Source organism: Terrapene carolina, unplaced genomic scaffold, assembly GCF_002925995.2.
Source record: "Terrapene carolina triunguis isolate 2854851 unplaced genomic scaffold, T_m_triunguis-2.0 Scaffold62, whole genome shotgun sequence".
Classification (NCBI taxonomy): Eukaryota; Metazoa; Chordata; order Testudines; family Emydidae; genus Terrapene; species Terrapene triunguis.
Window position 1 is genome coordinate 41,540,769 of NW_020664413.1, and position 14,729 is coordinate 41,555,497.

Consider the following 14,729-nt stretch of genomic DNA (forward strand, 5'->3'; position numbering starts at 1 on the left):
GCAGCTCTCCATTCACAGCAGGCTGCAGCATGAGATCTCAGCTTCCTCACTCCCTCCCCCTCTTTTCTGTTGGTAGTGGCCAAGGGAATGCTGGGAAATGTAGTTCTTTCCCTGCTCCAGGGCTGGCTCTATAGGCAGGAAGCTAACCAAGGAACTACAGCTCCCAGGGCCCCCTGTTGGTTCTCATCTCCCATGCTGGATCCTGCCGCCCCTGCAAATGGGCTGCCGCAAGCACGTGCTTGCTTTGCTGGTGCCTAGAGCCGCCCCTGATGATAGAAAGAAGTTTTAATGGAGGAACAGGAAACAAGCACAAATCAAGAAAGTAAGAGGGCAGAGTGCACAGCTTTTCATCAGACAGAAATATGTAACCATTACTTGCTCTCTGATGATGCTCTGGAGTAACTAAACATAAATGGCTAGATCAGAATCAGCGGTGTGAGGTAGTGCAGGCCATATGAGACCCTTGTAAGTTACACATTTAAGTGGCACAACCAACCTGTGGAATCTAGGAGAAACCTACATTTTCATGACATGTGGAGTGCTCTGTTACATCAATGTATCAAGTAAGGTATGAATTGCAATCTAAATGCCATGTTGTTTGGCTACATCCCAGTGATACCAGCAAAAATACCAAGGTGAGGCCATCTGTGAAGGCAAAACTGAAGTGGTTTGTGTCCACAAATATCTTACATGCACCTTTAATATTATAACAAAGATGTTCATGGATGCTATCCAGAAAACATCTTTTCTACTTTTCTCATTTGTCTTTGGGAAAAAATACCTTCATGGTGGTGTTATAATGCAGAAGCTGATTGGGATCTGCTGCATGTGCTTTCTGCCACCTGCCATGAATCAGTTTTGCCATTCCTTATGCTCCCTTTGGACCTGATTCAAATCCCGCTGAAGTCCATGAAAAGACTCCTATTGATTTCAATGGGCATTGCATCATGCTTTTAAACAGACATACTCAACTTAAGTTACACCGCCCCTGGCACTTCGTAAAATTAGTCACAACAGCTTTGAATGTGCCCTAGCAGACCACAGTCAAGCCCACACTCTTCCATGGTGTCACATGTACTCTCATGTTTATTCCTCCTGCATCCAATACAGATACTGCCAGTTCTCTTGCCCAACATTTTTTATTAAATAATATGTTTTAGTCACTTTTGATTTCTTCTCTTGACATGTTAAACAGAACACCTGAGTATGTTAGCATGTCACACTGTACAGCATAAAATACTGCACCAGTGAAAGCAGGTGGGATGGGTCTTTTGCATAGCCAGATAACCTGTATATCTGGGTGTCACGGAGTCCCCGGGCGATGCTCTGGAACTGCTCCCCACAAAGCCAGTCAGGGCTTTGGGGCGCCTCCTCTCCCTCGGAGCAGACTGTCTTCAGGGCAAGAAGCTCACACAGCTTCACCTCCTGGGTCTCTCCTGGGAGCATTCAGCATATGCCCCTCCGTGCGCTTCCCACAGCGAGTCCGCCCAGGCGGGGTCCTGGGGAAGCCAAAGGGTTCTGCAACCCCTACTTCGCAGTCAGACGTGACTCTCAGCCAGCCAGTAAAACAGAGGTTTATTAGATGACAGGAACATGGTCTAAAACAGAGCTTGTAGGTCCAGCGAACGGGACCCTTCTGCCGGGTCCATTCTGGGGCCCAGCAAGGCAGACCCCTGTCTGCCCTCCCTTCCAGTCCCCAGCTAGCTCCAAACTCCAACCCCCGTCCAGCCCCTCCTTCTCTGGGCTTTTTTTTCTTTCCCTGGGCCAGGAGGTCACCTGATCCCTTTGTCTCCAACACCTTCAATTGGCACCTTTGCAGAGGAGGGGCCCATTCCAGAGCATCGCCCGGGGACTCCGTGACACTGGGAAATTCAAGAAAGAGGTAGATTGTTTTTAAGCAATGGTAGTTAAAAATGGTACATGTTCTTTAAAAAGACACTCTAATATTTTACTTTAAACATTTTTAATTTTTTAAAAACCGTTCAAAATCATTTATCCACTGGAGGTAGATGGGTGGTATTTATATGTAGGAGGATTTGTACTGGAAAATTTCATACACAGATTTTGAAAGATCTATGAGCTTGAGAATCAGACAATTGGGGAACAAACAAAAAATAGCATGTGACTGAAATGACCAATCACACAACACAATTAGCAAATTGTGACTACGTCAGTGGCAGCTAGTAATGAGGGGAGCAGCAAGTCAGCATGGCAGGCTTTCCACTCAAACCAGTGAAATAACAAAAACTCACATTCTGACCATGGAGGGGGAAACTAATGGCGGCTGAAGAACATCTGCAAGAAGTGTGGGGAGTCAGAGAGTCAGAGCCACAAAAGAAATATGCATATGAACTGGGATTGACTGGAAAGAGAAGAGGCAAGGGAAGGTATAAAAGAGAATGCATGAGTGACAAAATGTGTCTGAGTGGGTTTCGGTGCTACTAAGGGAGGAGAGACGCAAAACCAATGGAAAGTGCAGTAAGAGGTAATGTGGAGGGGAAAGGTGGCTATGTGATAGCATCTGCTTCACAGTTACAATAAGGGAAGTCAACCCATGTCTCTGAGAGGATTCAAAGGAGCCCAAGGGAGTTCAGTTTCCCCCCCCACACACACACAACATTTCAGTGCCATTTGGGTCTCTAATGCCCCTAAACACCTTCACCCATGTGCCAAATTAATGTTAATAAATGCAAAGTAAAGCACATTGGAAAGCATAATCCCAACTATACATATAAAATGATGGGGTCTAAATTAGCTGTTACCACTCAAGAAAGAGACCTTGGAGTTATTATGGATAATTCTCTGAAAACATCCACTCAATGTGCAGCGGCCGTCAAAAAAGTGAACAGAATGCTGGGAATAATTAAGAAAGGGATAGATAATCGGACAGAAAATACCATGTTGCCTCTATATAAATCCATGATACGCCCACATCTTGAATACTGTGTGCAGATGTGGTCACCCCATTTCAAAAAAGATATATTGGAATTGGAAAAGGTTCAGAAAAGGGCAACAAAAATGATTAGGGGTATGGAACGTATGAGGAGAGATTGATAAGACTGGGACTTTTCAGCTTGGAAAAGAGACGGCTAAGGGGAGATATGATTGAGGTCTATAAAATCATGACTGGTGTAGAGAAAATAGATAAGGAAGTGTTGTTTACTCCTTCTCGTAACACAAGAACTAGAGGTCACCAAATAAAATTAATAGGTAATTTCTTCACACAATGCACAGTCAACCTGTGGAACTCTTTGCAGAGGATGTTGTGAAGGCCAAGACTATAACAGGGTTCAAAAAAGAACTAGATAGATTCATGGAGGATAGGTCCATCAATGGCTATTAGCCAGGAATTGCAGAAATGGTGTCCCTAGCCTCTGTTTGCCAGAAGCTGGGAATGAACGACAGGGAATGGATCACTTGATGATTACCTGTTCCGTTCATTCCCTCTGGGGCACCTGGCACTGGCCACTGTCAGAAGACGGGATACTGGGCTAGATGGACCTTTGGTCTGACCCAGTAGGGCCATTCTTATGTTCTTATCAAATTTTGCTCTACTGACACTAGCACATTACAGTAAGACCTGTTGAGAACTTTACTTTGCAGAGTATTGACTCTATAGACTGTAAATCCTACTTTAGTAAATCTTAAATCACGTATCACTGATATGATAAGCCATCAGCTTTCTTGGCCTGCTGTGCCAATGTCACACGAAGAGCCTTACCCTTCAGGATACTAAAAGTGCTTTCAACTCCTATTCATTTCAGTGGGAGTTGCAGATGCCCAGTACCTTCCAGTGGGTGCTCTGCACCCTGCAGGATTGGACTCAGTCTACATTTCAAAAAGGCTGGTCTAAACGCCAAAGATTCTACACATGAAGCATCCATAGATGGAATAATTTGACTATTATTAAATGGTGGCTCCTGAATAGTAGATAAATTGCCTTTAAAATGTCAGTTTCAATAACATAATTACAAGAGCAGAGGAAGCATCTGAAAAATACTGTCTTTTTTTTTTTTTTTTTTAATTTTACCTTCTTATAATAAATATTAACAAATTTTTTTTAAAAAAAAAAAAAAAGTATAAATAAAATAGCTAGTGACCTGGCAATATGATGTGCCAAGTTACAGTCCAAAGAAACTGTCCATGGTTGAATAATAAACCACTGAAAAGTGGAGTTTTATAATGGAAATCTGATGCCGTAATAAATGGTCCTCAGCTTAACACAAAGTTTGATTGAATTCAAGGATTCAGCCTGCATAAATGCAGGAGTACAGATTAAGCAATTTACTAACAGTAGCAATAGCTCAAGAATAAATTCAACTTTTTATTTAATCAAAAATCTTGTCATGGAATACATAAATAGGATATTTCACTTAATAAAAACATTTAATTTAAAAACAGTATTATGGTAGGAGGATGTCTGCTTTGCACATAATGCAGGAAGACAGAGTGTGGCTGTGTCCCCCACTTTTTAAATTTACGTGTAGAGAGGAAAAATACATAGCTATGGATGATGGTGTAATAGAATTTATTTTCACCAGAACAGGAATGACCCATAACTCATGAGTGGCAGAGCTTAAAGTGAGTTATGGAGGTCATTCTTTCATGTGAGGAAATGAATTGCATTACACCTGGCCCCACTTTTATGTGTTTTGTTATTAGCACACTGGATGCGACTTTAATTATTTTTGCTTTACTTTTCTTTCATTTTTACTTTTTAAAATAAATATTGATGAAGGGTGTGTCAGATGAAGGTTACTAAGTTAGGGCCTGATCCTATGACCTGTTCTCATGCCATATTTATGAGTAGTCTCACTGATGTCAATGGGAGTATTCGTGAGTTACCCATCATACCACACGGTTGTATTTCTATGCACCCTGCACTGGCTAACTGGAGGTAGCAAGCTAAGGCACCTGGTTGCACCTGGGCCTGGCTTGATGAAGCTAAGCTGGGGAAGGAGCTGGATGGTGAGCCACTGGGAGCTGTGAGCAGCCATGCCTGCAGACGGTCAATGTAAACACTGTCTTGCGGCCCGCCAGTGGATTACCCTGACGGGCCGCGTGTGGCAGGTTGCCCACCACTGGCATAAAAGGAGGAAGCCCAGGTCAGAGAGAGGCTGCAGGGAGAGAAGAGCCCAGAACTCTGCACTACCTCTCTAGTTGCTAGAGAGTGAAGGAAGGGCATGGAGAAGTAGGTGTGCAGTAAGCCCTGGAAGAAACTGTGGAAAAGGGCCTGAAGAAAGACTAAGGTAGAAAGAAGTCCTGGGAGGCAGTGAGGAGTCTAAGGTCTGGTCTTCACTATGGGGAGATCAACGCTGCTGCAATGCAGCGGGTCTAGTGAAAACCTGCTAAATCGACGGCAGAGTGCTCTCCGGTCGACCCCGGTACTCCAGCTCCCCGAGAAGAGTAAGGGAAGTATATGGGCGATGCTCTCCCATTGACCCAGCACAGTGAAGACCTAAGCTAAGCTATTCACGTAGCTGGAGTAACTTAGGTCGACTTACCCCAGTAGTGTAGACAAGACTTCAGGGAGCAGACCATAACGGTGTGCTACAGGGTCCCTGGACTGAAATTCAGAGGAGAGGGAGGGTCTGGGTTCCTTTACTGGCAGCTGCAGAAGGAAGTGAGGAAACACCCTGATGCAAGTGGGAGAAAGACCGCTGAATTTGTAGCCAGACCTCTAGGGGAAAAACTCTGAGAGGTATTGCTCCATGCAAGAGCGGGAGGACAGCCTTACAGAGCCTGGGATGGGATAAAGAATTATGTATGTTTTGAGTTTAGCTTATTGGACTCTTTGTTTACTCTGGAATTTTAACCCTTTTTTTTTTTGGTAAGTTTTTTAATGGAAATTATAATGTGTACAACATAATGAGACACAGCTTTATTTAAGATGGTCTTTATGACAGTGATGTCTGACTGATGGCATATTAACTGTTTGTTATGAGAAGTCTGTTAACAAACATTTACAGTCAGTACAATGGTGTGTTAACCAAGATGAAAATTTAAACCAGAAGGTAACAAACTGCCGCATGCTCTCATTTTTATACTTCTACATTCCATTCCGTATTCTTTGCCCATTTAAAACTCCGATTAATTTCAAGTGGTTCAATCCATTTGGGGCTCCGGTGGGTTTATGTCCCATATAGTTAGAACTCAATCCTATTTCTATTTAAATCAACTTGAATTTTGCCACTAACCTCAGCAGGATTGGGTATTTAGAGACCACCACATTGCAGTAAAGTTTACCTGAGAACTCTCTAAAATAGACACTATAGACCATAACATCTCTTCAGTTCATTCCTAGTTTTTTCACATTATATCAGTGATGCAGAAAAACTGTAGCTCTCTTGATTGATTTTTGCCAATAGCACTGATTTCCATGGGCGTTCTGGAGGGGTTAGAGATGGGAGTACAATGATTGTAGTACAGGAACCTCTAGGGTATGACTGCACTACAATTAGCTGCCCGTGGCTGGCCTGTGCCAGTTGACTGGAGCTCACGGAGCTTGGGCTAAAGGACTGTTTAATTGTAGTGTAGACGTTCAGGTTCAGGCCTGAGCTCTGGGATCCTCCCACCTCGCTGGGTCCTGGAGTCTGGACTCCAGTCTGAGCCTGAACATCTACACCACAATTAAACAGCCCCTTAGCCCCAGCCCTGCAAGACCAAGTAGGCTGACATGGGCCAGCCATGGGTTTTTAATTGCCATTTAGACATACCATTAGAGAACCTTTTGCCACAGAAATCTAGAAGTAAGAATTTACCTGGAAGCACCTTTGGATATTTAACATGTAATTTTTATGTATTCTATTCAAATACCAGTTCATAATTAGGAACAACTTCAGACTAAAGGTAGGACCTCTATAAACAATTAAGGCTTTTCAAAGGAACCTAAGAGTTAGGTGCCCAAATCCCACTGAAATATGATGTGCACAATCTGCAGTCTGTGAAACCCTCCCTATTGTCCCCAGTTTGAATTAATAATAATCTGTTCAGCCTGTCTCAGAAAATCAGATTGCTGACATCACAAATATGGATTTTAAATCTGCATCACATCTGCATTTAAAGAAACATAGAGCAGTGTCCGGGGTTGTAAATGTGTGCGCTGTGGTATTTTGTCATTAGTGTTGAACAGCATTTCCCTCGTTCAGCGCCACTGGAAGCACCATCATAAATTGTGTGTGTGCGTGCGCGCGCGCACACATGTGCTTTTTCACTCTGCTGCCAATGAATTTTGTAAAATTCTAATATTCCATAAGCCGCTATGTAAGCTTTCAGGTAGAGGGGAAATAATGCAATTTCTTCTGGTCAGCTCAGATATAGTTATATGAAGGTTTATATAATAAGGCTGTAATGGACAGCAGGCAACATAATTATCTAAAAATTACCACAGCTAAAGAGCAAGTTAATGAGACAACCATTCAATGCATGAATACTGATTTCAAGAGGAAAACTACCCTTAGTCTTGAGAAACAGGATAACAGACTAATCATAATTGACATACCACTAAAGTATTGTTTGACCTTTGTCCCTCTGAATATTTTTGAAAATATAAATATCTTTAAAAGTCAAGCAAGCCTTCAAGATCATTTCAAAGTCATGATCTTCAAAGTCTGGCATGATCTTCCTTTTGACCCTTTTTTATGATATAGAAAATTAGCTAAATTGACTTGGGCCTGATAGGTACTGATATTACTTTTTTTTTAATGTAGTTAAAACATTTATGCTTCAATCAACAATGTTTCTGGCATATTGGCACAGACAAACCTGAACGTTTTTTGGAAGACAACATACTAGGTTTTAAGTACAAAATATTTTTAAAACTCTCCTATGCATCTGCTTGTATAGTACCTCAGCATATAATCATGAATTTATCCTCTCACCACCCTTGAGAGGTAGGGAATTATTTTTCCCATTTTAGAAATGGGGAAACAGAGGCACAGAGAAATTAAGTGACTTGCCTATGGTTACACAGAGAGCCTCTGCCAGAACCAGGAACTGATCCCAGTCTGGTACCTTATGCACAAGACTAAACTTCCTCCCTAGCCAAATTGAGGCACCCAATCCTGTTCTCAGTGAAATCAACATCAAAGTTGGTGCAAACTCACTGTAAACACAATCCCATTGCACCACTTGTTTAGCAGTTTGTTTACAATCAGTTGCACAGTCATTCTTGGATTTTTCAGATTGACCATGATGAGTATAGTTTGAAAAATTTAGATGGGTTGGGTTGATATATTTATCTTACACAATGTTTGAGAGGATTCTGAAGTTAGGTTCTGAGAACTACTCTCAAAGCAAGTGAAGATTTAGGCCTAATAGACCTGATGTCAAATCTTTAAAGAAAGCAAGATCTATATTCCTCACCCCCACTCCTCGTGCCCATTTAGTCATTTCTAGATGAAAAGAAGCTACCTGGTAGGATGGAATATTTTTTCCCACGCAAAAAAGCAGTATATCGGAAACTTGGCATTAGAGCACCACCCAGAGGACAGTTTATATAAATGACATTTGCGGCACTTGCTGAGGAAAAGGTGCACACAAACTGGTGGCATCTGATAGAAATACACAGAATTTAATTCAGTCAAATTTCAAATGATTAAGAGGTTAGCCCTGGCTTTGGTTTTACTTCTCAGGGATGTATCAGTGGCTTGTCTGGCATCTTGTTGTTCTTTCTTACCATGAAAAATGAACCTTATAAAATTTGAAAAATTACTACTTGCCTGTATATTATCAACTTGGTTGTGAAGTTTAGCATAAGGTTCATACACTGTGTCTAATGCCACAACATTTCAGATACAGAAAAGTGTCCTTGTAGATTTGCCTGTAGAAACCATTTTAATTCTATTTATCTGAACAACTTCTCTCCAGCTATAAGAATACTAAGAGCAACTGCCATTCTCTATCCTCTTTAGGCCTTTCTCCCCACTGAACCTCTCTATTTACTTCCTCTCATGGTGAGTACTGAAACAGCCTCTCTCTTATGGAATGCTGCATGGCTTGGGGGTCTGAGACATGGCTGTGAGTCAGGAGACAGAGTTCTAATTCTAGCTGTATTAGTGACTCTTTATTTTTCTGCCTCACTTTGCACATCTGTGTAGCAGGGATATTAATACTTACCTATCTCAAGGGAGTGTTGTGGGGATGCATTAGATCACATTTGTGCAGCATGTGTATGAACATGTAAAGTGCTAAGGACCTGATCCAATGTTCATTGAAGTCAATGGCAAGACTTCAGTGGGCACTGGATCAGGCCCAATCTGATCCATTTACAGGACAGGTTAGGTAGCCTCCTCTGACAACATTGCCAACATCATTGATGCAAATGGTGTTTTATAGACTGGCAGGTAGTAGGAGTCTTGAAAAGCAGTAATGCTCACATGCCCTCCCTCTCCCTTTAGAAAACAAGTACACAATCTTTGAGATGCACCTGGTTTCCAGCAAATCCCTTGCTTGCTAATTTCCACAAATAAGCCCAGGATTCTCCAAAACGGAGATGTGTTGGAATGTACTATGAAACTGCTTGTGTGGTTTGATTATTTTTATATATATATATATATTATTGTCAACAAAATGCAATGAATCAGTTTAATTCTTGGATTGGCAGATTTCTGTCTGGTGCCTGACTAATCTACTTTTACATACCATGTATTTCATGTCAGATTTCACCACTTAGAATTCTGCCATCCCAGTATGTGACACGTTCCATCCAGTTCTTTTACTTATTCTTCTGCAAATATTTGGATGGAGGGAGCCTGTCAACTCCCAACTGATTTTATAGAAGTTCCTCCTATAGTGTTTTGAGGAGATGTAAGCATGTTAACATTGTACAACAGAGATCTCATTAACACAAAAGTGAATAAATCAGCATATGGCATAGCCATACAAAGAAACATATGGTAGCCCACCATCAATTTATGGTAGCTCACATTTGCCATAAAAAAAATTTCAAGTAGAAAAGATATAGATGAAACTTCCATGCATGGCCCTTGATTCGAAGGGATGGATGCTGTTGTGGCTAAGCCACAGGGCAGTGATTCAGAACTGTTGGGTTCTCTTTCTGCACATGTCAGTCACAGGCTTCCTGTTATGACCTTGGGAAAGTAAACAGGCCAGCATTTTCAACAGTGGCCTGGGCTTTTAGGCGCAGCAATTTCCGGGTATCCAACCAAGACACTTTGGGTTTGATTTTTCAGTGATTAATCTGAATCCAGTTGGATAAAGCAAGTCGCTTTGGCACCCCAGTTATTGTATTATCTGCTCAATAATATTTGAGTATTGCTTCCCAAATTATGGCTTTGTTAAAAAACAAATTGAAAAACAGCAGAACTGGAAAAAAAAAGTTCACAAGTTTGTGGGGAGAAAGCTTAAAAAATGTCAGTTTCTTTACATTTTTGATAAGAAAAGAAGCAGTAAAATTGTCATTCACTGTGGAAAAATCAGTTTTGCCAGAAGATAGACATTTATCACTTTTTCTGCAGAGAGCTGCGTTTGTTGCCACAAACAACAACAATTTTGCCCCAGAATAGGTTTGTAAATGTGAAGATATACAATTTCAAATGCAAATATTCATGGAGTGAACACAGGTTGTTTTGCCAAGATATGTGCAGCATCTCACATGTTTATTGTTTTGGATAGATGTATGCTAGGGACAGGCAAACCTTTGGAAAACGATAAATGAAACTTGTTATTAGGCAACTCTCTAGCTATGGGTATGGCTTATAAATGTGAGTCGTGCCATGTGCCTAAGGCAAATCTTTAAAGCTATTCACCCTTTATACCTCAAGGCACTTCATGTTTAAACCTTTTAACCCTTTAACAACTTTTCACAGTCGTCTTTCAAACTACATATGAGGAAATGTTTGCACAAACACTATACTGCAGGACCCTCTCTTAAGGCTCGAGATAAACCAATGAGGCTGTGTTTGGATCCAGATTAGATTTACGCTCAAGTTTGAGGCTGAATCAGGGTTCATGTTCAGTTTTGGGAGTTAAATCCCACAACCTGTTAAATTTTAGCTTCAAACAGTGCAAATCTCATGGTGGATCAGTTTCTACTGCTTTGAACAGTAGGGATCTTGCATCTGTTCTCAAAACTTTCTACTATCAAGGGCTGAAATCTCTCAAACAGCTGTTTTTACCAAGGTTTCAGATGCATCTCAACCAGAAAGTAAGCCCCTTCCAGTTTTGGTTCTAACCACAAATCTTAAGAGCAAGTTTGGATCCAGGAATACAAACTGTATTCTCCTGAAATGAAGGGATTTGCGATTTTGACTTAGGCCATCTGTAGTTTAAAAGGAGAGCAATACAGAAAAATAACTAGAGCTACAATCCTTCTCTCTAGAGCCCTGTGCAGCTACACAAATGTGTATCCGTATCTGAGCCGCAGATAATTTTTGCGGACAATCGCAGATATCTGTGGATTTGCAGGGCTCTATGCTGGGGGCCAGGCTGAGGCTCCAAGGCATGCTCCCCGCTGGAGCCCAGTCGAGGAAAGCCACATGGGCAGCTGTGGGGAGCCTGTGCGGAGTCGCGGACCCTCCACGTGCCCTTGGCCGGGCGGGGAGCCTAGGGGTCAGGCACACGGCTGGCGGCTGCTCTCAGCCCCCCACACACACACACCGCGGCAGGTGGAGGGTCCGCTGCGGCCCCCCACCGCTCCGGGGGGGGGCTCCGGGCTGGCCAGGGGGGGGGGGGGGGGAAGGAGGGGAGACCTGTGGAGCTGCCTGGGGGTTGCTCGGGCCCCCCACCCAGGGCAGTTCCCCACAACTGCCCGCCTGGCTCTTACCGTGGCCAGGCTGCGGCTCTGAGCCGCCCCCTCCCCAGCTGGAGCCATGTCTGGGAGAGCTGCACTGGCAGCTGTGGGAAGCCATGATGGACCCTCTACCTGCCCTGGGAGGGGGGCCCAAGCAACCCCCCACCCAGTGTCCCAGCGCCTCCTCCCCCACCACCACCACAAGGCAGGTGGAGGGACCCAGGCTCCCCGCAGCTGCCAGCGCAGCTCTCCCTGACCCGGATCCAGTGGTGAGGCATTTGGTGGTGGGGGGGAGGACTATGGGCATCATTAGGAGTACTTTATATGCAGAGAGAATGTTAGACCCTTTGATGGATCTCTTTCATGAATAGCAGAAAACAATATGCAGAGGCTGCAGAACCTATTCGGATCCTCTCTAAGGAAACCCATTTTTAAATGGTGTATAAGGCAATATCTCGAATATCTATTTAGATGAAGCTAGGGAAGTAGCCGATAAGTATCATCACAACAAATAACTCTGCTGATAGGATTCTACACTCTCAGGTTTTTATGACCTCCATTTTCACATGCAGAAATAAATGCAAAATCAAAGATTTTCAAAAAAGGAAGACATGGTAAGATCAAAATCTCTAATAAGCTCCCAACTCCAAGGTTGTCATCTGTTAATTATTAGTCATTTTAATGTACCTGCGATATCACTGTTGCTAAAACTCTATAAGATGTTGCCAAAATTGTGCTCCCATAATTAGGATACTCTGATTTCTTATACATTGCTATAAAATAAATAAATATAATAACAAAAAAACGAATGTTGGAAAAGATGTTTAAGACAATGTGATGATAAAAGCTCTTATGAGGCCTGTCCCTTTCGTGGAATACTTACAGTTAACATTGCAAACATTAGCTGGCACACATTGAAAGCATGCCTCCAGTTGTGATACAGAACCATTCGATAATTCTTCCTAACTGTCAAAAGCCACCTACACAGTGTCTGAAATGAAAAGTACAAATTGTATCAGGGCTACTAAATGTGTACAAATGGGTATAGCACTGCCAAGACAAAGTGGCAGATATCTTTATAGAGCAGATGGTTACCTCATAGTCAATTTTAAATTTCTGAACCATTCCAAGTTCCATGAACATCCGGAGGGCTGCAGTAATCATGGCATCCACATCGAGTGAAAAGTCATCAAAATGGATATCGTCAATGCCAAGCTCTGACACCAGTGGTATGTTTGCTCCCTAGAAATGATAAAGAGAAAGGGAAACTTTTTGTTCAAAATTCAGGGTTTTTTCCTTTGTCTGATTCTTAGGACAAATTTATTATAAGTCAAGCCTGACCTGCAAATACACTCTACTAGATCTAAAATTCAACTTGAACTTTTGTTGCCCTAAACAAATAAGGGGAAAAAATCTAATCTGAGTAGGAAATATGCTTACTATCAATACTGGAGCCCATATGTAGAATATAGACTATAATAGCTATCCTCTTTACAGCTATTATAGCAACACAGTATATTCTAGTGCAAATTACAATGGTCAAATGCAACAAACATCTGGACAGCCAGCACCTGTGAATTTTAACTGCTACCTTTCAGAAATGGAGAAGTAAATACACCATCCTGCAGAGTTTCTCTAGCCAAATTTCCTTACAGCCTGTAGTTGTACAATTGTCTGCTGTTATATACATAATAGGGTAATACAAGGGTAAAACAAGATATTCCTAGTGTAAATATTTTTCACATTTAAACAAAGTTGTTTGGAGCATTCAGTTCATTTTATAAATACATTTTGCTTTTTGTAAATATAACACTATATTGTCTCTTTTTTAAAAAAAAAAAAGGAAGAGTGAGTTTTTTATGCAAAATAGTACAACAGTGCACACTATTCTCTCTGCAATTATTGCATTTGTGCACCCAAATCAGTTAAATGTATATGTACACAGCTAGTGTGGCAGCTAACTAGCCATTTGCACACAAGTACCTGATTTGCCCACGCAGTCACATTTTTTTTTTTTGGTGATTTTAAAAAAAAGTGTATGTTTCAATCTTACATCTCCATTTTTGAAAACTCATTGGTCATAAACCTGGAGTGTCAGCAACACACAAAACCTTTTCTTAAACACAAGTGCCTGTTAATGACTTTACACTAGGCTCAAGCTACTTCAACCCCACCACACAATACGAGATGGCGTGAACTTGCCACAATACAGTACAAATGTTGGAATGTTAAAGTGGCAGGTTAATGGCCAACTAAAAGTTATTTTTAATTCCATATCTAATGGAGGGGCATCAGTAGCACAAAAAATCACCATGACCACTGCTAGCTGAAAGGGGTTCACCAATCTAGAAGTGAATTGGCAAGGGAAACTGAACGACCTTTCCAGGACATGGTTGAACTTTTGCAGGATACATGTGGGGAAGCTGGCTTTGCTATTGCCTCAGCTATCTATGCTCTGGAAACACAGGACTTCAGTTTTCATCAGTTTAGCATCTTCCATAGGAGCAAATCCTGAAAGCTTCAGAACACCTCCCATTTTATATCAATGAGAGTTATAGATGCCTGACATCTCTTCTGATTTGGCTAATAAGCACTAAAATCATTTTTTAGGTAGAGAAAATGACAATTATTCTAAAATGCTGTAGATGTGAAATATGACTTGTTGTTGTAGCCATGTCAGTCCCAGGATATTGGAGAAACAAGGTAGGTGAGGTAATATCTTTTATTGGACCAACTTCTGTTGATGAGAGAGACAAGCTGTGTAAGCTTGAAAGCTTGTCTCTCTCACCAATAGAAATTGGTCCAATAAAAGATATCACCTCACCCACCTTGTCTCTGTAGATGTGAAACTGGGTCATAACTGCTAAGTCTCTGCTATGCTGAATTTCAGGGAGCTACTAGACAATGGCAGAGCTTCTTATGGTTCACTCACTCTTCAAAGCTTCATCAGGCTGTTTGCGATGTATGTGGAGTTTCA

The 14,729-nt window shown here is 41.8% G+C and overlaps 1 protein-coding gene across 2 annotated transcripts in view; it reads right to left on the minus strand.

The window, feature by feature from the left end:
• The window catches only part of PDE11A (phosphodiesterase 11A), a 226,632-nt gene that overhangs the window by 50,067 nt on the left and 161,836 nt on the right, over nucleotides 1-14,729 (minus strand). For both annotated transcript variants that reach the window (XM_029910560.1, XM_026647595.1), the window contains 2 exons: nucleotides 12,848-12,994; nucleotides 12,636-12,743 (listed from right to left, as the gene is read on the minus strand). In XM_029910560.1, coding sequence (XP_029766420.1) covers nucleotides 12,636-12,743; nucleotides 12,848-12,994 — 255 coding nt within the window. The remainder of the gene's footprint in view (nucleotides 1-12,635; nucleotides 12,744-12,847; nucleotides 12,995-14,729) is intronic.